The 23,923-nt window shown below is 52.8% G+C and overlaps 1 protein-coding gene and 1 long non-coding RNA gene across 3 annotated transcripts in view; one reads left to right on the top strand and one right to left on the bottom strand.

Annotated features, from left to right (window-relative positions):
* The window catches only part of KIAA0930 (KIAA0930 ortholog), a 40,145-nt gene extending 39,101 nt beyond the window's left edge, over positions 1 to 1,044 (bottom strand). Inside the window, exon 1 of one of the 2 annotated variants that reach the window (XR_009009740.1) lies at positions 793 to 1,044. Coding sequence is in view for 1 of the 2 variants with exons in the window: in XM_007189184.3 (XP_007189246.2) it covers positions 793 to 1,012 (220 nt within the window). In the remaining variant the exon portion in view is untranslated. The remainder of the gene's footprint in view (positions 1 to 792) is intronic. The other variant, XM_007189184.3, reaches the window with a different exon arrangement.
* A 16,016-nt stretch (positions 1,045 to 17,060) lies between these two features.
* Positions 17,061 to 20,362, top strand: LOC130709265 (uncharacterized). The gene is made up of 3 exons (XR_009009785.1): positions 17,061 to 17,333; positions 18,518 to 18,644; positions 19,303 to 20,362. It is a non-coding gene; the product is annotated as an uncharacterized LOC130709265 (long non-coding RNA).
* Positions 20,363 to 23,923: the final 3,561 nt, after the last annotated feature.

Here is a 23,923-nt window from a genome sequence, read left to right as displayed (position 1 = left end):
ATCTGTCAGCAGCCATCACTTCACGCCCAGCCACGCCGGGAGACCCCACCTACACCTGGAGCCCCAGGCTCTCGCAGACCACACGGGGCACCTCCACCCCACGTCACCGGCCCATCTAGGACTTAGGGCCTCCTTAGAGCAGCGTCACACCCAGAGAGGCGGCCGGCCCCGCTCCCGCTGCCAAGCGGGTGGGTTCAGGGGGCGACGGTCCAACAGGTCCCCAGTTAGAGCCAATGTGCAAAGAGAACGGTGCGGGAAGACAAAGGCTTTGGGACGCCGGAGACCTGCCCTCCCGGCGAGCTGGGACGGTGGCCGGGGCAGCTGGCAGGGAGGTCTGCCCGGAGCCCACGGGGCCCCGGCCCTGCCGTGTCGGGCTCCGGGTCTCCCCAGAGCCAGCGCCCGCACTCCCTGCAGCGGCACTGAGGCCCCGGGGAGGGCTTCCTGGAGAAGGAAGAGGCCTGGCGGAGCCACGGAGGGGAAGGAGGGAGACGGGCAGACGCCCGGATGGACAGACAGAGGGAGACGCCGAGTGACCCGGGAGACAGACACACAGGGACGCGAGCGTGCCGGACCGCTCTTGGGACCAAAATCAGAGACGGAGACGCGGAGGCACAGGAAACAGCCGGACGCGGGGAGCCGGGGGCGTGAGGGGGATGCGACACGCAGGGAGCCCCAGAGACACACGCTGAGACAGAGACACACGCAGAGACAGAGACGCGCAGAGACACCCAGAGGCGCGCACACCCCGACGACGCGGCGGCCCCGGCCTCGACCCCGGCCGACCCCACTCACCGAGGCCGCAGACCTCGCGGCGCAGGCTGAGGCGGCCGCGCTCCTCGGCTATGGCGCACAGCATGTGCTGCAGCGAGCGCTCCTCGGCCTCCGCGCCGCCCGCAGGCTCCGGGGAGGCGGCGGCGGCGGCGGCGGAGGGGAGGGCGGGCGGCCCGGCCCGGAGCCCCGCGGGCGCGGGCGCCGAGGCGCAGGCCCGGCCCGGCGGCCGCGCGGAGGCCATGCCGGGCCCCGGCTCATCGCCCGCGCCGCGCCCGCGGGGGCCCCCGGCGCGCCCCGCCGCCCCCGCCCCGGCACCGCCCGCCGCGAGCACCAGTGAAGCCACAATCCGCCTTTGTGCGCGTCGCCGCCGCCGCCTCCTGCCGAGTCCAGTGAGGCGAGCGCACCTCCGCGTCGCCGACACCGCCCGCCCGCCTCCAGGCCGCCGCCTGCCCCGCCCGGCCTCGCCCGGCCCCGCCCCCAGGCCATCCGGACCCCGCCCCCGGTAGCTGCCCACCCCGCCCCTGCCCGCCCTCAAGCCACACCCCAGCCATCCAGGTCCCGCCACCGGCTCCAGGCCCCGCCCCCGGTCAGCTAGACCCCGCCCCTAGCACGCCAGGCCTCACCCCGTACCCGCCCCAGGCCACGCCCCGGGCCGCCCTCCTCTGACCTCCGGCCCCGGACCTACCGGGCTGGCTCCCTTCCCCACCCTCCAACGCCCGGTCCGCTCCGGCCCCGCCCACCCCAGGCGTCTAGCCTCCGGTGACCTCCGACTCCGGCCAAGCTCTTCCTCAAACGGCTCTCGGGATTCCGCCTCGACCTTCGCCGGCCCCTCCACCCCTGCGCCCACTTTCTCCAGACCCTCCCCCCAAGGCCCACCCCAAGACCGACCTCGGCCCCTTCTCCCCCTCGGGCAGTTTGGCGTCTCTGAGCACCTCCCATCGCCCCTTCCGGGCCGTACACCCCCTCCCCCCTCCCCCCCCCCCCCCCGCCCCCGCCTCGCCCCGCGAGAGACTGACTTTGTCTCCTGCCCTCCCCATTGCCACCCTCGTTTTCTCCTCAGTCAAGTTGTCAGGACCGGTTTCCCCCGGGAACTTCCTCTTCAGAACCCAGAAAGAGGTCACCCTCCCCCATAAAGAGGTCTCATGGGGGGACGGTGGCAGAGCCCTTCCTGCCCCCAGACTCCTCCGCCTGGCGCAGTGCAGGGCGTTGAGAAAGGCTCTGAGCCTGTTTTCCTCAGCTGTACGATGGGGTCTCGCTCTGAGTGTTAACTAGGTATGAGGGTGTTGAGGGGTGGAGAGCTATGAGGGCAGCTGGGCACATGCTCCTGATGAAGGCCAAGGTCCAGTGGGCATCCGTCCGCGTGCTGGCCTCCACTGAGAGAGGAAGATCTAGGTGAGAGGCAGCTAGAGGCCCTTCCCAGACCTCAGCCCCCATGGCCCATTTCTAAGGACCTGGAGATGCAGATGGAGGGAGAGTGCTGAGATTTCCCAACTTGCTAAATGGCCAAGGACATCCCCCTGCAGTCACGCTAGCCTCCGTCCACAGACCCATCAAGGAGGGGCCTGCCTCCAGGCCCCACCCCCCTTCCCTCCTCCCCCATCCTTGTAACACATGCTTCCTCATTTCCTTTGGGTCCCAGAGTCACCTCCTCTAAGAGCCTGCCCTGACCACCTTACCTAAAACACCAGCTTCCCTCCCCCCTAGCCCTTTACTGTGCTTTGTTTTTCTTCACAGCACGGCACTTACCTCCGCTGACATCCCATTATATAGCTATGTGTTCTGTTCATTGTCTGACTTCCCCACTGAGGAAGGGGTCTGTCTTCTGCACAACTGTAGTCCCGGTGCCTGGAACATTGCCCAGCACGAAGTAGATGCCCAATAAATACATGTGGGATGTGCAAATGAAGAATGAATGAGAGGCCTGATAGGGAAGCAGGGAAGTGGAATAGGCAGTAAGGGACCCTGGGGTATGGCAACCGCCCTGGAGGAAGAAATGGGTGGTCTGGATCGTGCTTCAGGCCTCATGGTTTTGTGCCACCAGGCCTTGCGTGCCTCAGGGCAGGGTCGGAGCCTGACACCTCTGTGTCCCCAGCACCAGGCACAGGGGAGGGGAGGGGTTGGGAGGCTCTGTAGAGAAGTGTGGAGTGAGAGAAGTAATGAAGCCAATGACCAGCCGAGCGTGTATGTTCTCCTCTGGGCCTGCTTCTGCATCTGTGAAATGAAGACACTGGCCTGAGGGCTATGGCCTCTGGTTCTGAGTCTGGACCGCTGGGATTTGGGCTGGTAAAATGGGAAATGGGAATGACTGAGCAAGGGCCCAGAGGCTGGCAAGTCCAGGGGTCATCTCTCTCTTTGTTTCCCCAAACTCCACCATGACCCTGCCTGCCCCACTGCCACCCCTTTGCTTGTGCTCTCCCTCTTGCTGGAAATCCTTTCTTCTCCTCGGCTGTGTTCATCTTCGGGACCCACTTTCCCTGGGAAGCCTTCTGGTTAGGGCTGGTCAATGCATTTGTATTCTTATCTCTTTCACAAACTCCCTCCCCACACCCCCCAACACACACAGTTACCTCCATAGATTCTGTGCCAGACGACCCTCATCGAATCAGCTCATCCCATTTTCCCTGGCATCCAGCCCAGGACAGGTGCCAGAAAATATTCGTTGAATGAATAAATGAACAGCACTTGGGCTCTTTCCTTTTTATTCAATCATTCTCCAAGTATTGCCCACATAGGAAATTTTTTTTAATATTTATTTATTTATTTGTTTATTTATTTGGCTGCGTCGGGTCTTAGCTGCAGCACTCGGGATCTTTCGTTGTGGCATGCAGGCTCTCCAGTTATGGTGCGAGGGCTCCAGAGCGTGTGGGCTCAGTAGTTGCGGCGCACAGGCTTAGTCGCCCTGCGGCATTTGGGATCTTAGTTCCCCGACCAGGGATCGAACCCGCGTCCCCTGCATTGGAAGGCGGATTTTTAAACACTGTACCACCAGGGAAGTCCCAGGAAATTTTTTAATGTCAACAAATGTTGAATAATATTTTGGACTTGAAGCGGGCATGAGCAGGGCTTCTGGGGTCCCAGGGCACGTTCTGTTTCTTGATCTGAGTGCTGATTTACATTGGTGTGGTCAGTTTCTAAAAATCAGACTGTAACTTTTTGAGTTATGCACTTTTCTGTATATATGCAGAATGTAAAATAGAATTAAAAATAAAAAGATTTAAAATCCTTGAAAAAAATCTGGTTTAACCATATTCCCCATGATAGTGAAAATGTTCTTTTCTGCAAAGAAGTGAAATGTATTTTTTTAGAGAGACCACTGAGGGGAAGAAAAGAATACGTAGGCAGAACAATGGCCCCCAAAGATGTCCAACCCCAATCCCTGGGATCTGTGAATATATATTACCTTACATGGTAAAAGAGCCTTTGCAGATGTGATTAGATTAAAGATATTAAGATGGAGACAGTATCCTGAATTATCCATGTTTGCCCAGTGTAATCACATACATTCTTAAAATTGGAGATTTCCTGGCCGTAGTCAAAGAGACGTGACAGCAGGAGAATGATCAGATAAATGCAACGCTGCTGGTCTTAAAGGTTAAGGAAGGGGCCACAAGTCAAGGGATGCAGGCAGCTTCTAGAAGCTGGAAAAGGCTAGGAAACAGGTTCCCTCCTAGAGCCTCCAGAAAGGAACACAGCCCTGCCTGCGCCTTGATTTTAACCCGGTGAGTGCCACCCACCCCCACCTCCTCCAGTCGTATTTCTAACCCGTAGAACTATAAGATAATAAATTTGTGTTGTTTTAAGGTGCTTACTTCGTTAGTTTGTTATTGGCAACAACAGAAAACCAAGACAATGGGCAAACCTGAGATGAAGGGAATCATGTAAGCTCTCCACTCCAGCGATTCTTTCCCCAAGGTTTATTTTGCAAACAGCCCTAGAGCAGCAATAAGGCAAAGTTTAGCGAAAAGAAAAATCAACCACAACCCATCTGCTTTAATAGCTCTGTTGCTTCATTCCCTGACATCCTTGCCCCGTAGACCTGGACACCATGCTTGGGTGTATGAGGGACAACAGCATTGATGGTTCATGTCTTTCTCTCTAAACGTCTGGGGCTGATCTCATTCAAAGAGCCAGTCAGTGTTAGAAACAAATGCTGCCAGAGAGCTCTTCTCCCAGGGACTGGTCAGAGAAGCTGCCAGTTCTGATACGAGTGCGTGGCCGCCAACCTCCTCTTCTCTGAGCATTGTTTACTGTCCACAGAATGGCACGTGGGGCTGGGTGATCTCCGAGAACCCACCTGGCCTTAGAAAAGACAATTTCTGGGAGTAGGTCAAGCGTAAATAGCCTCACCTGGGGTGGATGAGCAGACGGTCCAAGGGGCAGGTTCAAAGGCTTCCTCATCCACCCCGATAATCTGTTGACATTTTTTTGCGGTCACATGAATGTGTCGTCAGCAGCTTCCCAGCCTGACTTACCCCCTTCTTGTGAGTCAGGTTCTTGGAATCCCTGTTCCTCAGCCTTCGTTTTCATCTGGAAAATTAAATCCAACCACCCCCAGCTCAAGACTGCAACAGCTTCTCCAACACTGGGTGCTTCTCACGTGCTACCAAGGCCGAGGAGCCACCTGGAAAGGTTCAACAGCCTTCATTCTCCCCTCCTCTGACCCTTTCCACCGTCCGCCTGACACACGAAATATCTTCTCATCCTCAGCTGTTGGCAGAAACTCTACCTTTAGCCCTCCACTTTATTTTTTAATAGATCTCTGCTAAAATTTCCCCAGAGGGGATAACCTTAAAATTATTATTAGACAGTGACACACTGGGGAGAAGAAAGGATTCAGAGGTTTTGAAAGAGGAAGTGCCTGATGGGGTTGGGGGCTGGGGAGATACATAACTAACGTTTCTTGAGGAACTGCTTTATGCCAGAAGATTCACGAATGTGGACAAGAATAATCCTGAGCCCCAGAAGGCAACTGGTGTCGTCTTCTGTGTTAGGTGAGACAAGCAAAAACCAGAGAGGCTGAGTCACACTCAAAAATCACACAGCAAGTTAAACCTGGAGGCCAAATTCGAACCCCGGAGCCAGGAAGGAAGAGACAGCCACCCACACACCATCTGGCATTAGCTCGTCCTTTTTCTGGTTTCAGGAGGGAAGGCCCATTGGAGAACAGACGTGGGATGACAAGTTTTGAAAGGAGAAGCCCTTCTTCATGGAGCTGCAGGGCAGCAGGCTGTTCCTGGGAAGAACAATTGTACCCCGGGATAAGGAGGAGGAGATGCTGTGCTAAACGTGGGAGGGGTTGAAGTAGGGAAAGAAATTTGATCATCGGAGGGAGACCTGGGACCATACAGTTTGAACCTGGGCAAGTCCCTTCTGCTCCAGAGCCCCGGGCCTCCCATTTGTCAATGAGGAGGCTGAACTGTATGTCCCCTCGGGCCTGTCCAGCCCAGACATGATGCGAGGACAAGTCGGGTGAGCCCGGCAGAGAGCTGGAGAGCCTGTGCTCCTTTTCCCAGCTCTTCTAGCCTCCTGCTCTCAGAGTTCCTGCTGGAAGTTGTTTTCCTTGCCCATGAACACACAGCCTTTGTCCCCTTGGGGCGATAGAAATTGTACTAGCAACCAACATTGTGTACTACTGCAAAATGCAAAAATAAAATGACAAAATTAAAAAGATGCTTCACTAAATACCTACAGGATGTGACATTATGTCATCATTATTTTCAATGTGGTAATTATGAAAGTTTCACCACAGTGGAGAACTCTCAAGGAGTGAGAATTCTGAGAATTTGGGGTCATTGATAAGAAATCAGAAATGAAGAGTTACTGGCATTTTATCTTATTTAGCAGACGTACCTGCAGGACTTGCTATGTGTCGGGCTCTGTCTTATGACTTTACAAATGTTGACATTGGATCCCGTGACTTAGGAACACATCATTATCGCTCTTGCACAGATGAGCCAGCTAAGGCCCAGAGAGGTTAGGTATCTGCTCTAAGGTCATCAAAGGCAGAGTCAAGGAGCCAAGTCAGTTCAAGAGCAAAATTATAAAAACCCTTTCAAAATCTATTTTGGAAAAAAAATTACATTTTATAGGGGTACATTCATGTTTGGGATGATGTGAGCAGAGCCTCCAAAAGCAAGAGTGACTGAGGCCAACAAATGCCTGAAAATGGTGCTGTCCTCCCAGACCCCAGCATGGGTTGTGGTCCACTGGGGGGCGGGAACGGGGGTGGGGGAAGGAGAAGGGAGACAGCTCTTCTTCTGTTTTTTTTTTTTAATAAATTTATTTATTTATTCATTTATTTAATTTTTGGCTGCATTGGGTCTTCGCTGCTGCACGCGGGCTTTCTCTAGTTGGGGCGAGCAGGGGCTACTCTTCGTTGCGGTGCGCGGGCTTCTCATCGTAATGGCTTTCCTGGTTGCGGAGCACGGGCTGTAGCCGCACGGGCTTCAGTAGTTGTGGCGCGTGGGCTCAGTAGTTGTGGCTCGTGGGCTCTAGAGCGCAGGCTCCGTACTTGTGGCTCACAGGCTTAGTTGCTCCATGGCATGTGGCTTCTTCCCGGACCAGGGCTCGAACCCATGTCCCCTGCATTGGCAGGCAGATTCTTAACCACTACACCACCAGGGAAGTCCTGACAGCTCTTCTTAAACACCCAGCAATGGGCCGAGTTCATTGTATCCAGCTCATTTAACCCCCACTCTAACTGCAGGATTGCAATTTCTTTCTTTTTTAAAAAAATGTATTTAATTAATTTATTTATTTTTATTTTTTGCTGTGTTGGGGCTTCTCTGTGGCATGCAGGATCTTTTTGTTGCAGCGCGTGGGCTCTTTGTTGCAGTGCGTGGGCTTCTCTCTAGTTGTGGCATGCGGGTTTTCTCTCTCTAGTTGTGGCGAGCAGGCTTCAGGGTGCATGGGCTCTGTCGTTGTGGCGCGGGGGCTTAGTTGCCCCGCAGCACTGGAGGATCTTAGTTCCCCGACTAGGGATCGAACACGCGTCCCCTGCATTGGAAGGCAGATTATTTACCACTGGACCACCAGTGAAGTCCCAGGACTGCAATTTCATCATCCCCATTTTGCAGGTGAGAAAACTGAGGCTCAGAGATGCCAAGTGGCTTATTCACAAGGCCTGGGTGCCGCACAGCTGGGATTTGTGCCCCTGAGCCTTGAGGAGAAGGCAGTGATTGTATTTGTATACTTAGATCTCACTTCAGTGGGGTTTTTTTGTTTGTTTTTTTGTTTTTGGCCACTCCGGGTGGCTTGTGTGGTCTTAGTTCCCCAACCAGGGATCGAACCCCAGCCCTTGGCAGTGAAAGCGCCGAGTCCTAACCACTGGACTGCCAGGGAAGTCCTCACTTCGTCATACTGATATATTTATCTAACACCTACTTTGCGAAGGCTCATTGCAGAATGTTTAGAGCCCAACAGCTGTTCACATCCACTGCTGTCCTTTTCTGATGGGAGTGTTGGGGACAGTGGTACATCCTGAGAGCGACAGGTAAGGGGCTGGATCAGAGAGAAAGTTTGGACATGTTTGAGGCCCAGCCCCCGTGTAGACTCTCAACCCTTGGGGTTACAAGGTGCTTCACGATGAGAGTGGGGTGGGTGTGTTAGTTTCCTGTGCCTGCCGTCACAAATGACCGCAAACTGGGTGGTTTACAACAGAAATGTATTCCCTCATGGTTCTAGAGGCCAGAAATCAGAAACCAAGCTGTCGCCAGGGCTGCGCTCCCTCTGAAGGGAGGAATCCCTCCTGCCTCTTCCAGCTCCTGGTGGCTCCAGGGAGTCCGTGGCTTGGGGCTGTGTCACTCTAGTCTCTGCCTCCGTTGTCACATGGCTTCCACCCCTCTGCGTCTCTGTGGCTCAAATCTCCCTCTACCTCCCTATTATAAGGGCACTTGACATTGGATTCAGGGCCCACCCTAAACCCAGGATGCTCTCATCTCAAGAGCCTTAACTTCATTACATCTGCAAAGACTTTTCCCCATAAAGTCACTCACATTCACAGGTTCTGGGTGGACATAACTTGGGGTGGGGACACTGAGTGGCCACTGTTCAACCCCTTGCAGTGGCTTTTGCTACTTTTGTGGTGAAGCATCCATCCATTCCATCCTCTTCTTACCACGGTCCTAGAATTTCCTCTGGGGCCCACTCAGCCCCCGTTTCAGTCCATGTGGGGTGAGCACTTGACCTGGCCTGCCTGTCAGAAAACAGCATCTCCCCGGCTGCAGTGATTGGTCCAGGGCTGGTCCAGTCGGAGCCAATCCCAGGACTTGGGTTGTCTTTGCAGTGGGGCTGCCTGAGGAGAGCTTCTGACAGCCACCCGGGTAGCAGGAGGGGCAGAGAATGGAGCTCATACAGAGGAGAGCAGGGCTGAGGGATGGAAAGGGAAGCCCAGCCTTTCAGGTAGAGGAGCCAATACCCTCCCCTTCCCACCAGAGCCCGTTGAGAGGCATTTCTGTTCTTGCTTATCCATGGGTCTGAGGGCAGGTTCACGATGAGCCCTCGCTTAACCAAGGGGGGCATTTGGATGGCACGTTGGTTGTCAGGGCCCTCCTTACCAGAGATGAACTGTAGGCCCTGAGAGGCCTGGGGACCAACCTGTTCATCACACAGATGGGGGACGGAGGCCCAGAGAGATGGGACCTGCCTGGGGTCCCTCATGGGGTGCCCTCTGCCTAGAATGCCCTCTGACCCTCAAACTCAGCCCAGGCCCTCCCACGCTGGCTCTTCCTGCAGGCGGGCTGGCTGTCAATGAACTTGTCTTCCTGCTTAAGCCCAACCTGTCCTCCTGCACTCAAAGTGGTCCTGCTGAATCTGCTGCCACTGCTTGCTGACATTGTCTTCCTTCTTGGCGATGCACCAATTCATGCCTCGTTAGGGATGGAGCTCCAACCCTTCATCTTGGGGTTGGTAGTTAGGATTCAGGAGGTCTGTGGACTTGAGCGGGGGAAAAAATCACATCTTTATTCTCACAAACTTCTATCTTAAATTATCTTTCCTTTCAGTATGGTTGCAGGCTGCAGACCACAGAAATATTACAAACCACAGTAGTATCTGCAACTTTGTCACCAGCACCCACATAGGACCCAGTAGCAGGTGAGTCAGTTGGTTCCTGCCCTCCCAGAGCTGCCCTGGGAGCCCAGGGAGTCCCAAGCAGGGACGTGATCTCAGACATAAGTATATAAGAAGGACCCCGGAGAATTGGTAGGGACTGGAGTCAGGGAGGCTGGTGAGGGGGATGAGGCTGATGAAGGAGGTCAGGGGAGGGCCAGGAGTCCTGGGCTGGAGTTGTCCAGTGGTAATGGGGAAGGGGAGAAGACAGAGTGCAAAGGTCATGAAGAGGTCATGATGGCAGGCCTTGGTGGCCCGTGTCACGTGTAGCCTAAGCCCCTGCCCCTCACCCTGAGACATTTCCCTTCCCCAGCTTTCGGGACACCACCCATGCCTCCACCATCAGCCCTTCCAGGCACTTTCAGAGTCAAATCCCCAAGGCTCCATCCTGGGCCCATCTCCTCATTCCCCTGGCGCTAGCCTCTGTCGCACACCAGCGACTGCCCACGTTGCCTCACCTCCAGCCCTCACCTTCCCCGGGCCCAGCAGCCTGCTCGGCAAGCTCTCTTAGATGCCTGAAGGGACACCTAGGCTGTCCCTCTGGTCTCGTCCTCCTGCAGGCCCGCCTCTCAATTGCTCAAGCCAGAAATCTAGGAGTCTTTCCAGACATCCCACTGCCTCGCTCTCATATCTAATCCATCTGGCGATTTGAACCTCTAAACACTCTCAAGCCCACCCTCTTCACAACATCCCCACTGTCACTACCCTAATCCAAGCCTCTGATTCTTTCACCTAAACTCTTTAACAGTGTATTTGTTGCCTGTTGCTGCGTCACGAACCATCACTAATTGAGTGGCTTGTTGTCTCACAATTGTTGTGTGTCGGAAGTTCAGGCCCAGCACAACTGGGCTCTCTGCTCAGTCTCACAGGCTGAAATCCTGGTGTAAGCCAGGGCTGTCGTCTCATCTGAGGCTCCAGGTCCTTTCCCAAGTTCATGCTGTTGTCAGCAGAATGCATTTCCTTGCAGCTGTAGAACTCATGGAAGCTGTGCCTTCAAGGCTACAGGAGCTCATCTTCCTGACTTCCTTGTCTTTAAAACTCCTGCTTTGAAGAGCCACCTGATTAGGTCTGGCCCACCTCGGAAAATCTCCCTTTTGATTAACTCAACTGATTAGAGACCTTAATTACACCTGCAAAGTTCCTTTTTGCCATCTAACATAACATAATTATGGGAGCGATCTCCCATCATATCTATAAGTCCCACTCACACTCACAGGGAGAAGATTATACAAGGATACTGGTGGTCATTTTAGAATTTACCTGCAATGGACAGCGTCCTCATGGGCTTGCCCAGCCTGGGAGGCCTGGCCCCTCCAACCCAGCCTGGACAACCAGGGTTATCTTTTCTATCTGTCTGTCTGTCTGCCCATCTATCTATCTATCATTGATCTATTTGTCTTTCCTTCTTCTTTCTTTGCTATTCTTTTTTTTTCTGTTTAATATGAAATATTTCAAATAAACCCAAAAGTAGAGTGACTAGTATAATGAGCACTCCTTGTACCTATCACCTAGATTTAAACAATTGTTCATTATCTTGCCATTTTTCTTCATTTGTCTTTTTCCTTAATATTTTAAAGTCAATTTCAGACATGGTGATTGTTCAATCCTAAATGCTTCAATATGTGCCTTGATTTTTTTAAATGGATATTTTTCTCCATAACCACAATATCATCATCAACACCCCTAATGAAATTAATATTAATCATCTAATCCTTTCTAAACCTCAGTCACATTTATATTTCTCTTAGAAGAATGTTCCTTACTAGCTGGGAGTTGAGGATCAGGATCAGGGTGATCTTTCGAACATCCAAATGCGAATATGTCACTTCCCTGCTTAGCACTGTGTGCTCTCCCTGGCCCTGGGATAGGGGCCCAAGTCCTCACCTGAAGGCGGCAGGACCTATCAGGCCCCTGGGTCCCTCTCCTCACCCCTGCCCTCCTGCTCACTGGCTTTCTTTCTGTTTCTCAGTGAGCCATCATCCTTCCAGCTGCGGGACTTACACGTCTGCCTTTTCCTCCACCTGGAACTTCTTTGCACCTTCCCATCCTTCCCATCCAGTTCAGCCATCATTTCCCCAGGGAAGCCCCCAGGAATCCCTGAACCAGGTCCAATTCCTGTCTCATCTGATCTCTTGGAACCCTGTTTCTGCCCTGACCCAGTCCTGTGCTTCAGAGCACCCACCTCAATTCACAACGACCCACTCAGGGTGTGATTTCTTTTTTTTTTTTTTTTTTGGGTTATTTTTTTATTCTCAGGTTTTTGAGAAATTTTTTTTTTTTTTTATATAAATTTTTTTTCCCCCTACTTTATTTATTTATTTATTTATTTTTGGCTGTGTTGGGTCTTCGGTTCGTGCGAGGGCTTTCTCCAGTTGCGGCAAGCGGGGGCCACTCTTCATTGCGGTGCGGGGACCGCTCTTCATCGCGGTGCGCGGGCCTTTCACTATCGCGGCCCCTCCCGTTGCGGGGCACAGGCTCCAGACGCGCAGGCTCAGCAGCTGTGGCTCACGGGCCCAGCCGCTCCGCGGCATGTGGGATCTTCCCAGACCAGGGCTCGAACCCGTGTCCCCTGCATTAGCAGGCAGATTCTCAACCACTGCGCCACCAGGGAAGCCCAGGGTGTGATTTCTTGATTACTCTCTCACTCCCCCACCAGCCTGGGGCCCTGAGAGCAAGGACACGTCTGCTTACCGTCAGGTGGTGGTATAGCTCCACCAGCTGGCCCAGAGCCAGCATATAGTAGGTGCTCAATAAACACATTCTGAGGGCATTCCCTGGTGGTCCAGTGGTTAAGAATCTGTGCTTCCACTGCAGGGGACATGGATTCGATCCCTGGTCGGGGAACCAAGATCCCACAAGCCCTGTGCTGTGGCAAAAAACCAAAAAACAAAAACAAAAAAACGAACACACACACGCACTGAGTCTGTGGATGCGTGAGTGGACCAGGGTGAGGGTGAGGACTGTGCCATCGTCAGAGGAGTTTGCAAGCCCCGCTGGCCAGAGGGGAGCTGATGACGGAAGGGCGTGACCCCGAGGGACAGGGCCAGCCATAGCAGTGCTGCTACTCCGGCGGGCAGCAGGGGACACTAGTGGCCCACCGCACCCCCTCAGGACACCCAGCCCCTGCTTCTCCTGATTCCCACCACCTGAGACCCCAGAGCGAGGCTGACCAGAGCTACTTTCATTCTCGCGGGTGCTGCTCTCAAAGGGCGGGATGGCTCTGATGACGGGATTGCAGGCAGTGTGAGTGGCCAGCGGGGTCCGTGTGCCGGTAGGGGTCTCCACACTGTTCTCTCCAGTCCACCTCCGTGTGACAGCCAGAGCGACATCCCCAGACCTGAAGTCTGATCCTGTCACTCCTGCTTCCTTCTCACATAGAATAAGACCCCAATTCTTCACCTCTGTCTACACGGCCCTGTGCATGATCCGGTGCCTGCAGACCTCGCCGAGGTCTCCTAGAACCAAACCAACAGAGTGATGCCACAGAGAGGGGCCAGAGGGGCCTCCCTCTCGGAGGAGGAGACACTGACCAGGAGATCATCTCGGGGCAGAGGGTTCTGGGCCAGGACGGAGGTGCAGCTGCAGGCCTGAAGCAGGAAGTGCCTGGCTAAGGCAGGCCAGGAGGTCTGCATGGGAGACAGAGGACAGGCAGGGCCCATAGCAGTTGGATCAAAGACGGGCTTCTTTTTGGTCTGCACCATATACTAAAAATATTTGAGTTAGTTGGAACAGAATTGAGAGTCCAGAAATAGACCCACACATATACAGTCAATTTATTTCATTTATTTATTTTTGGCTGCGTTGGGTCTTTGTTGCTGTGCACAGGCTTTCTCTAGTTGTGTCGAACGGGGAATGCTCTTCATTACGGTGCACGGGCTTCTCATTGTGGTTTCTTGTCTTGTTGCAGAGCACAGGCTCTAGGCGCACGGGCTTCAGGAGTTGTGGTTCGCGGGCTCAGTAGTTGTAGCGCACGGGCTTAGTTGCTCTGCGGCGTGTGGGATCTTCCTGGACCAGGGCTTGAACCCGTGTCCCCTGCATTGGCAGGCGGATTCTTAACCACTGCACTACCAGGGAAGCCCTGGTCAATTGATTTTTGACAGAGGTCAAAAAGCAAAGCAATTCAGTGGGGAAAGAAAAGTGTTTCAACAAATAGTGTTGGATCAATTTGGACCTTGAAAGGAATAGTTGATAAATTGGACTTTACCCAAATTTAAAATTTTTGCTTTTTGCAAAACAAATATCCAACAAAGGACTTATATCTACAACGACGTTTCTCAGCCTTTTTTCACCCCTCCCTCCCTCACGGAGCCTTTTTAGGCATTTTTTTTTCCCCTAATTACCCCCATGAAATTTTAATAGCACAGATACTGCTTCTGTACTGTATGCATATTCATGCTTTCTACATAAAAAGGACATGATTTTTTTCACTCCCTCCCTCAGAACCAATTTTCACCCCCATGGGGGCAATACTGCCCCCGTTGAAACTGTACGATCTAGAATATAAAAAGAACTCTATGACTAGACAGTAAGAAGGCAGACAAACCAATTTTCATTCAACAGGCAAAAGATTTGAATAAACCTTTCACCAGAGAAGATACAGGGATGACAAATGAGCACATGAAGAGAAGTACAACAGCATTAGTCGTTAGGGAATGAGCCCTCATAACGAGGTAGCACTGCACACACACCGGGATGGCCAAAATTAAAGACTGACCGTTCCAGGTGTCCGTGGGGATGTGAGGAACCAGAGTCCTCATATGTGGCTGGTGGGACTGGAAACGTACGTCCACTTTGGGAAACAATTTGGCAGTTCCTTAAGAAGTTAAACACATGCCTTCCAAGTGACCCAGCCATTCCAATTCTAGGATTTACCCAAGAGAAATGAAAGCACACGGTCATACAAGAGGTGCACATGAGTGTTCACGGGAGCTTTATGTGTAACAGCTAAAAGAACAAAAGGGAAAACAACCCATGGTCCACCACAGGTGAATAGATCAACAAATTGTCCATCCTTATAATGGAATACTGTTCAGCAGTAAAAAGGAACAAACTCGATACGTGTAACCACATGGCTGAAGCTCAAAATAATTATACTCAGTGAAAGAAGCCAGGCACAAAAAGAGAACAAGCCATATGACTCCATTCACATGAAATCTAAAAAATGCAATTGCATCCATAGTGACAGAAGAAGACCTGTGGTTGGCTGGGGGTGGGGTAGAAGGGACGGGAGGATGAAGAGGATAGATTACAAGGGGCCTGAGGGAACTTTGGGGGGTGATGGAAATGGTCATCGTCTTGATTGTAGTGGTAGCTTCACAAATATATATATATATATATATACACATATATGTAGATAGAGAGATAGATATGTCAAATTTGATATATATGTCAAAACTCATCAGATTATACATTGTAAACATGTGAGGTTTATTATATGTCACTTATACCTCAAAAACCTGTAGATTAAAAATAGGGTGATTCCAATTTTTAAAAAATCCGTATTTCTGATTTTACTTGACAAACGTGACTGACCGGCTGCATGTGCCTTGCCCATCGGCCAGAAGAGAGGACCCAGGGCCCCTCTGGACCCGGCACGGGCTCCCCAGCTGGCCTTGGTCCCCACCTGCCAGTTTTCTCTCCACTTCTCGGCTCCCCGGCCGCTGAGTCTGTGGCCTGGGCAGAACTGGGGGTGGGGGGAGTTGCCAGGGAGCTGGGGGTGGATTTTGAGCAGGGGACAGATTTGTTCCCTCCAGGCCCTTGTCAGGTGGCCCAGCAAGGCCCCTCTCAGTCTGGCTGCAGCTGAGGGTTGCCAGGGGGCGTTAAGGAGAGCCTTAAATGCCAGGCTTTGGACTTCACCCTAGAACAGTGAGAGCTCCCTTCATTCATGACAGACGTCACACCCCAGAATGCAGTATCATCACCCTGTTTCACAGAAGATCCAAGGAGGGGGACCGTCGGATGGGGTGAGGTGCGGAGGGTGGCAGGGATTGTGTGGGAACCCCTTTGGTCATTATTTCTGGGTCTGTAATGCAAAGCCCGGAGCCAGGCTGGTCTGGAATCGCTGTGAGACAAGCTCTGCCTGCATGCCTTCTCCCCTCTTCCTGAGGGACGCAGGGGACTGGCCTTACACAGGCCTGTCACTCAGTGCTTCGATTGGTCCAGTTGTCGGTAAATATTTGCAGAATTGGCCTGCATGGCTTCAGCCACATCCCTTCCCCTCTTCCCTGCCTCGGTTGCCCCACCTCCAAGGGGGAGGAAGCCTTGATGCTTTCCAGGGGCCATGATATTCCAGGATTCCTTGAGGATGCACCTCCTCTTCACCGCTTCCTCCTCGGAACTGCTAATTACCGAGATCAGAAACATGACTCCTTGAGGGTCCATCCTGTGACCCAGAATTTGCCCGAAGCTCTGTGCTCTTGTGGTCCAACCAAATCCACTCTGGGGGAACTTTGGGACCCCAGGAATCTTGGGGAGTCAGAGGAATCTTTCACCTTTGACTCCTCACTCTTCCTGAGCACTGAACCCATAAGAGAAACGGACCCTATTTCCCTCTGCGCTTTGGTCTCCAGGAAGCTCAAGGCACTTCTCCTTGACTTTAGGAACGATGGAGGATCTCTCGTATCTACTCCTGGGTCTGCTTCTTTTTGAGCCCTAAGGAATGAGGTGGGATGTCTAGACTCACATGTCCACGTTGGGTCCTTCCTGCTGCCACACGGAGGAAGCAGAAGAAGCAGGAGGGCCTGGAAGGAGTTGATCCGGTTATCCCAGGAGAGACGGAGAGAGCCAAGGCAGCATGAATTTCAAGTTAAGCCTTGTATATGCCAGAATGACTTCCCCAAACCTCAGTATGTAAACATTTCTTCATCATTAATTAAAACTATTTTACGACTGAGTTAGTATAGACACAAATATATCAAAGATATACGCTAAAATATTTTCCTCCTCCAAAAGCTCGTTCTCTTCCTTCTGATTCGAATAGAACCGGGGTAAGTCAGCCTGGGAGGTCTGGCCCATTCCCAGCACCGCCACCACCCCGCCCGGTCCCTGTCCGACCCGCGCGCGAGGCGCCGCCAGGGGGCGCCCGACACCAGCGCGCGGCCCCGCTGACAGCGGGAAGGAGACAAGGGAGGGGCCAGCGCTCCGCAGGCAGGGCGGTACTCTGGGGGCTCCGGTCCATTCCCTACAGTCCCCGCTGCACCAAAAACCCACTCCATGCACCTCATGGCCCCTCTTCGCCCTATAAGACCCAGTTGAGGTACCACCGCCTCCAGGAAGTCCTCTGGGCCTCTGGCTGGGCCAGGCACCTCCCTTGAGTTCCCAAAGCGCCCTGGGGCCCTGTCCACACTGTCAGTCACTGTTTCCTTCTCCCAAGACAGTGGATGGTGAGTCCTCAGGCAGGGATGCGCCTGGGTCACGCATGACCCCAGTATGGCCACTTGGGAAATCGTTTTCAGGTGAGTAAATTTGGGAGCTGGGAGGCCCATGCAGCTTTCTTGGGTGGTCGGTGGTGGAGGTCCTGGTCCCCCACCCCACGCATGCTTAGGTGGGCACAGATGCTCAGTAACTGGGCTCCTTGCCTCCAGCCCCGACCCATCACCTCCGTCTGTAACTTCTGAGGACTGATTATTCCTCTTCCAGATCGGGGTTGGGGACTGGGGGAGGGGACTCGCCCTCCTAGCCTGCAGGCTGCCCTGAGCCGTCCCGCTGGGCGAGCTCTCGAATCCGACACTCATCGTCCCGCCCCCTCCACGGCCCCACAGCAGACCCTGAGACCCCGAGACCCCAGCGCCAGGTCTCCCCTGGACGCGGCCCCCTGTGGGCTCCTCCCTGCACGACAGCTTCCCCCTCCCTGTTTCTCACGCTTTTCACGGCCACACTTCTTGAAAGCTTTCCCCGTATTTCACCTCCTCCTCCCTCTTCCGCTGCTTCCTGCATCCTGGCTAGCAGCCCCTGATCCTCTGAGCCGGCTGGCATAAGGCCCGCGGGGGCTCCCACGTCACCAAGTCTAATGTGCGCTCATCAGCCCCGAGCTATGTGGCCTCTGGTCATTCTCATCCCTTGGTGTCCAGCACGCTGCACGCTCAGGATTCCGCTGCATCACCCCGAAGCGGACCGCTAGAGCAGACGCCCCTCTCCTCCAGGTGCTGTATTTTGCCCAAAGCTGAAAGCCACCCAGAACTGAACTACCATTATATTACCCACCCGAATGGGAAGCAAAAGGGAACGTGGCAGCCGCTGTCTGTTAAGTGACTGCTTACAGGCTACACAGAGTGTGGATGACATATGCCTTAGAGCAGAGTTTCTCCAACTCAGCACAGTGGACCTTTGGGGCGGGATCATTCTTTGCTGTGTGGGGCTGCCCTGTGCATTGCAGGATGTATATTGGCATTTCTGGACTCTACCCAGTGGATGCCAGCAGCACCCCTCCCCATCACCCTGGTTGTGACAGCCAACAATGTCTCCAGACCGTGAGAGGGATTGATTTATTTATGTTTTGTTTTGTTTTGTTTTTTAATGATGTATAGTTGAACTACAATGTTGTGTTAATTACTGTGGAAGCTAAGCAGGGTGGGGCCTGGTTAGTACTTGGATGGGCGGTTGATTTATTTTTAATAAATTTGTTCATGTGATCCTGGAGGCTTGGTAAGTCCAAACTCTACAGGGCAGCTGGCAGACTGGAGACTGCAGAAGAGCAACAGGGAAGAGCTGCAGTTCAAGTCCAAGGCCATCTGGAGGCAGAATTCCTTCTTGCTCGGCAGAGAGAGGTCAGTCTTTTGTTCTGTTCAGGCCTTCGACTGATTGGACGAGGCCCACCCACTTTATGGAAGGTAATCTGCTTTACTCAAAGTCCATTCAATTTAAACATTAATCTCATCCAAAAAACACTTTCACAGAAACATCTAGAATAATGTTTGACCAAATATCTGGCCACCATGGTCCAGCCAACTTGACACATATAATTAACCATCACAAAGGGATGCGTAAAAAGGAACTTCTTATAAAATCCTGAACTTGATTCAGTAGTTTTCTTTTCTTTTCTCCTGTATGAATCTGGCAGAGTTCTTTTGGAACTATTTTATTGTATCGTAAGCGAAAACAACTAAGTGTATATGTTCATATGTTAGGAGTCAAGATTTTCAGATAAGAACATAAGTAACAATTATAGAATCAAATAATGTAAGTGGGAGTACTCTAATGTTGGAACTATATTGGAAATATTGACACAAACTCATGATTTGAAATAACTACATTAGCAATTATTAATGATGATATATAAATATCTTCCTTATCCCCACGTGTGGGCCAGGAGCCTCCTGGTAAACCTGGGGCATCTTGATGAGTCACAGGGCAAGGAAGCTTTAAGGATCACTGGGCGGGCTTCCCTTGGTGGCACAGTGGTTGAGAATCCGCTTGCCAATGCAGGGGACACGGGTTCGAGCCCTGGTCCAGGAAGATCCCATGTGCCGCGGAGCAACGAAGCTCGTGCGCCACAACTACTGAGCCTGCGTGCCACAACTACTGAAGCCCATGCACCTAGAGCCTGTGCTCCGCAACAAGAGAAGCCAACGCAACGAGAAGCCTGCACACGGCAACGAAAAGTAGCCCCTGCTCGCCGCAACTAGAGAAAGCCCGTGTGCAGCAGCGAAGACCCAACACGGCCAAAAATAAATAAATTAAAAAAAAAAAAAAAAAAGGTTCACTGGGGTCATGTCAAGAGGACACAAGAGCTAAATTAAAGGGCCTCCCATTGGCCAAAGGTCTGGCAGTTTGAGCACTAAAAGAAGTAAATTGACTGTGCTTGATTGAAACACGTTGAATCTATGAAATACCATGACTCCATAGTGACACATAAGATAAAAAGTTACCATAGGACTTCCCTGGTGGCACAGTGGTTAAGAATCTGCCTGCCAATGCAGGGGACACGGGTTCGATCCCTGGTCTGGGAAGATCCCACATGCCGCGGAGCAACTAAGCCTGTACGCCACAACTACTGAGCCCGCGTGCCACAACTACTGAAGCCCGCGCGCCCTAGAGGCTGTGCTCCGCAACAAGAGAAGCCACTGCAATGAGAAGCCCATGCACCGCAACGAAGAGCAGCCCCCACTCGCCGTAACTAGAGAAAGCCTGCGCACAGCAACGAAGACCCAATGCAGCCATAACTAAATAAATAAAATTTTAAAAAAATTAAAAAAAAAAGTTACCATAATATTCCCAGAAGGTGACCCTAATAGAATGTACTTGTGACTCTTATCATTCATTTAATTATTATATTGATAAGGAATACATTTGTTTGAAGACATTTTCCAACTCAAGGCAAAGGCTCAATGGAATAATCCAATATTTCGTAATTTCCATTCATTGTAAATTGGGATTTGTTTCCTAATCATCTCTGGGGAGGGGCAAATGGGTGTGAGTATAGACAAAATAAATGATGAAAGAGCTAATAATTGTTGAAGCTGGGGGACTGGTACTGGAGATTCATTGTTCCATTGCTCTACTTTTGTAATAGATTTACAATTTTCCAGGATAAAAAATTATTTTAAGTCAGGAGGATGGATGAAACAAAATTGGCAAAATGCTGATCATTGATGAAACCAAGTGATACGTATATTCTGTTCTTTCTATTTCTATTTGTGTCTTAAATTTCCATAGAAAAAAACATCTTTTCTGGGAATTCCCTGGCGGTCCAGTGGTTAGGACTCGGCTCTTTCACTCCTGGGGCCCGAGTTTGATCCCTGGTTGGGGAACTAAGATCCCGCAAGCTGCGTGGTGTGGCCGCCCCCCCCCCCAAAAAAAATCTTTTCTCAGTGTTCACATTTGATAGAGTCATACATCATTAGAATCTAAGATTTACAAGCTAAGCTCAAACGCTGGGGAGGACACCCTTAGGTGGTCACTGCTCCAAGGTACCTTCAGCCATTGGGCACGGACCAGGCAAAGACCAGGCTCTCTCCGCGTGTCCCTCCCAACTCCCTTTCCATCTTTCCACCCTGCCTGAGCCCTCGGACCTCCATGGGCTGCACTGATGGGCTCCTTTCCCTCTGGTGTTCTAAACCCCCCAGTGGAGTTATTTGTCTGCAGTAAGACTCTGCTAAACAAGGAAATGCCCAGGACTCATTTATTTATTTGTCAAGTACTCATGATCTGCACCATCTTATTTCATCCTTGCCATTGAGTCCTTGTTATATACATTAGCTTATTTAATCCTTAGACCAGATCGTGAGGGAGAGATTAAGATCATTTGCAAATAAGACACAGCGCAAGGTACAGTCAATGTGCCCAAGACCACAGAGACTGACAGCAAGTCTGGGAGCTTGACCTGAATGCCTCTCAGCCTCTGTGGGGAACTATCCAGCGACCCTCCCACCCACCCAGATGTTCACAGAGTCATGTGACCTAGCTTTTCAGGCCTTTTAGAGTGGTGACCATTAGAGGGTTGGGTAGGATGAAAACATGAACTAGAGAATTCATTTGAGAGCTGAGGTTACTGGCAGGGTGTTCAAATTCAGGCACTGATACCCAAAGGGCAGCGTCAGAAAAGACCAGGTTGGAACTGCTCTATATCTGTGCTGGGAGAGGCTGAGAAAGGGCCGGGGCTGCGGCCTGCGTGTCGATGGAAATGGGAGCAGAGATGGGACAAGGACACAGGCTTCTGAGATGACCCTGCTGGGGTCTGACTGGCTGGCTGCACTCAGCTCTTCCCTCCAGGCCTCCGTGTCCCCACCAGCCCGCCAGGGGGTGGATTTGGATGTACTCGCAGGCCCCTCCCGGCTGGCCGGGCTGTCCTGGGATGGATGGGACTGGGAGGGGGGCTGAGCAGCAGTCGAGCAGGCCGAGACCTGGAGTCCAGGCTCCCAGTGCCCGGCTGTTCGTTCCCCAGGGCTTGGGGAGGCCCCACCCCATCCCCTCCATCCATAGCTCCCATCCCTCCTGAACCCCTGAAACACAGCCTCTGCGAGGCAGAGCCGGCAGCCTGGGGCGCAGGGTCAGTTCGGGCAGGAGACTTGGGGAAAGGCACTGCAGCTGGTAACCGCTGTTTTCTCCTCTGTAAAGTGGGGGTGATGCCCCCCCAAGCTCCTGCAGGCATGAAGGGACGTGAGTTAGGGGGAGGAGCCTGGGGGCTGTAAAGCGCCCCCCCCTTCTGCTCTCACCCTCCAGGCTCTGACCCACAGGGTTGGCCAGGGTGAGGGGCCACTGGGGAGTGACCGGGTTGCCCGTGGCCATGTGACGGAGAGAGAACAAGCCGACCCAGGCGTTTCAGGGCCCCCCATGCCTGCCAGCCTCCAGATCACACAGACAAGGAGAGGTCAATGTCTAATCTGGGCTCCGTTCCAGACACGGACAAACCAGTTTGTCACCGCTCATCCGGAGAATGCTCACCTCGCCCACCACGAGGCGGGGGAGGTGGTGGGTGGGTGGGTGTGACGCCAGAGCACCCCTGACCCTGCTCTGCCCCACAGTACCCCCTTCGGCCTTGGCATCGGGGCTCCAAAGAGCTCCTCCAGGACCCGTGGGTCTGATGGCCCTCAGGCCTCTGTGCCCCGCACGGGACTGGGCAGCTAGCTGGTGGCACTGGGGGATGTCAGTTACTCTCAGGTTGTAAATCAGTCCCCGCCACGCCCCTCCTGCCACCCTTCCGGTGTCACCGGGTGGGAGAAGCTGCCACTGGCTCCGTAAACTCTCCGAAGCCCAGGGATGGGGCCCTGGTCAGAGAACCGGCCTCATAGTCCTCAAAGCGGAGACCACCAGGGACGGGAAGATCACCAGGGTCTGTCCACGCCTCCAAGTGGCTGGGTGGCTTACCCCAGCCACTCGCCCTCTCTGGGCTCCAGAGCCTCAACTGAATGAGAAGGTCTAAAACTGACGTCTGGATTCCCTCCCCCCTCCAAAGCTGCTCTTCCCAGCGCCTTCCCTGTTCGCTTAAGGGCAACTCCATCCTTCCAGCTCCTCGGGCCAGAGCTTGGGGCCACCCTGGATTCCTCCCTTACCCACACTCTACATCCAATCCCCCAGCAGCATCCTGGTGGCTCAGCCTTCAAAATATGTCCGCGGTGTGAACACCCCTCCTGCCTGCAGTGATGCCAGCCGGCCGCACGCCTCGCTACGGCTCCTTCCTAGAGGGCGTCTGGTGTGAACCGAGATGAACTTGGCACCTTCAAAGAGCCACCTCTCTTCTGCTTATATTCATTAAAATGTTTTTTTACATTTTACATTTTGATTTTTATTAAATAGAACATTTTTTATTAAATAAAAATTTTTATTAAATAAAAACCAAAAACATCTCCACTAGGCTATACCAAATTATAAGGATAATTGAACGTGCTGGTTTCCCCACACCCTCCCTACTGCTGTTATTCTTTCTTTTTCTTTTTCTTTTTCTTTTTGGCTGTGTTGCGTCTTCATTGCTGCGTGCGGGCTTTCTCTAGTTGCGGCGAGCGGGGGCTATTCTTCATTTTGGTGCACGGGCTTCTCACTGCAGTGGCTTCTCTTGTTGCGGAGCACGGGCTCTAGGTGCGCAGGCTTCAGTAGTTGCGGAGCATGGGCTCAGTAGTTGCAGCAGATTCTTAACCACCGTGCCACCAGGGAAGTCCGTCTTTTTTTTTTAAATTGAAGTATAGTTCAGTTGCAATGTTGCGCCAGTCTCTCCTGTACAGCAAAATTCTTTCACGGTGGCACTTCCCTGGTGGCACAGTGGTTGAGAATCCGCCTGCCGGCGCAGGGGACACGGGTTCGAGCCCTGGTCTGGGAGAATCCCACGTGCCGCGGAGCAACTAAGCCAGTGCACCACAACTACTGAGCCCATGTGCCACAACTACTGAACCTGCACTCTAGAGCCCGTGAGCCACAACTAAAAGAGAGAAAAAAAAAAAAAACAACCACTGGACTGGTGGTCCAGTGGTTAAGAATCCGCCTTCCAGTGCAGGGGACACGGGTTCGATCCCTGGTCAGGGGAACTAAGATCCCACACGCCACGGGGCAAGTAAGCCCACGCACTACAACTACTAAGCCCGTGCACTCTGGAGCCCGTGCACCACAACTAGTG

This window comes from Balaenoptera acutorostrata, chromosome 11 (assembly GCF_949987535.1).
Source record: "Balaenoptera acutorostrata chromosome 11, mBalAcu1.1, whole genome shotgun sequence".
Lineage (NCBI taxonomy): Eukaryota > Metazoa > Chordata > Mammalia > Artiodactyla > Balaenopteridae > Balaenoptera > Balaenoptera acutorostrata.
Note: the sequence above shows the minus strand (reverse complement) of the source record. Positions and strands in the feature narration are given on the sequence as shown.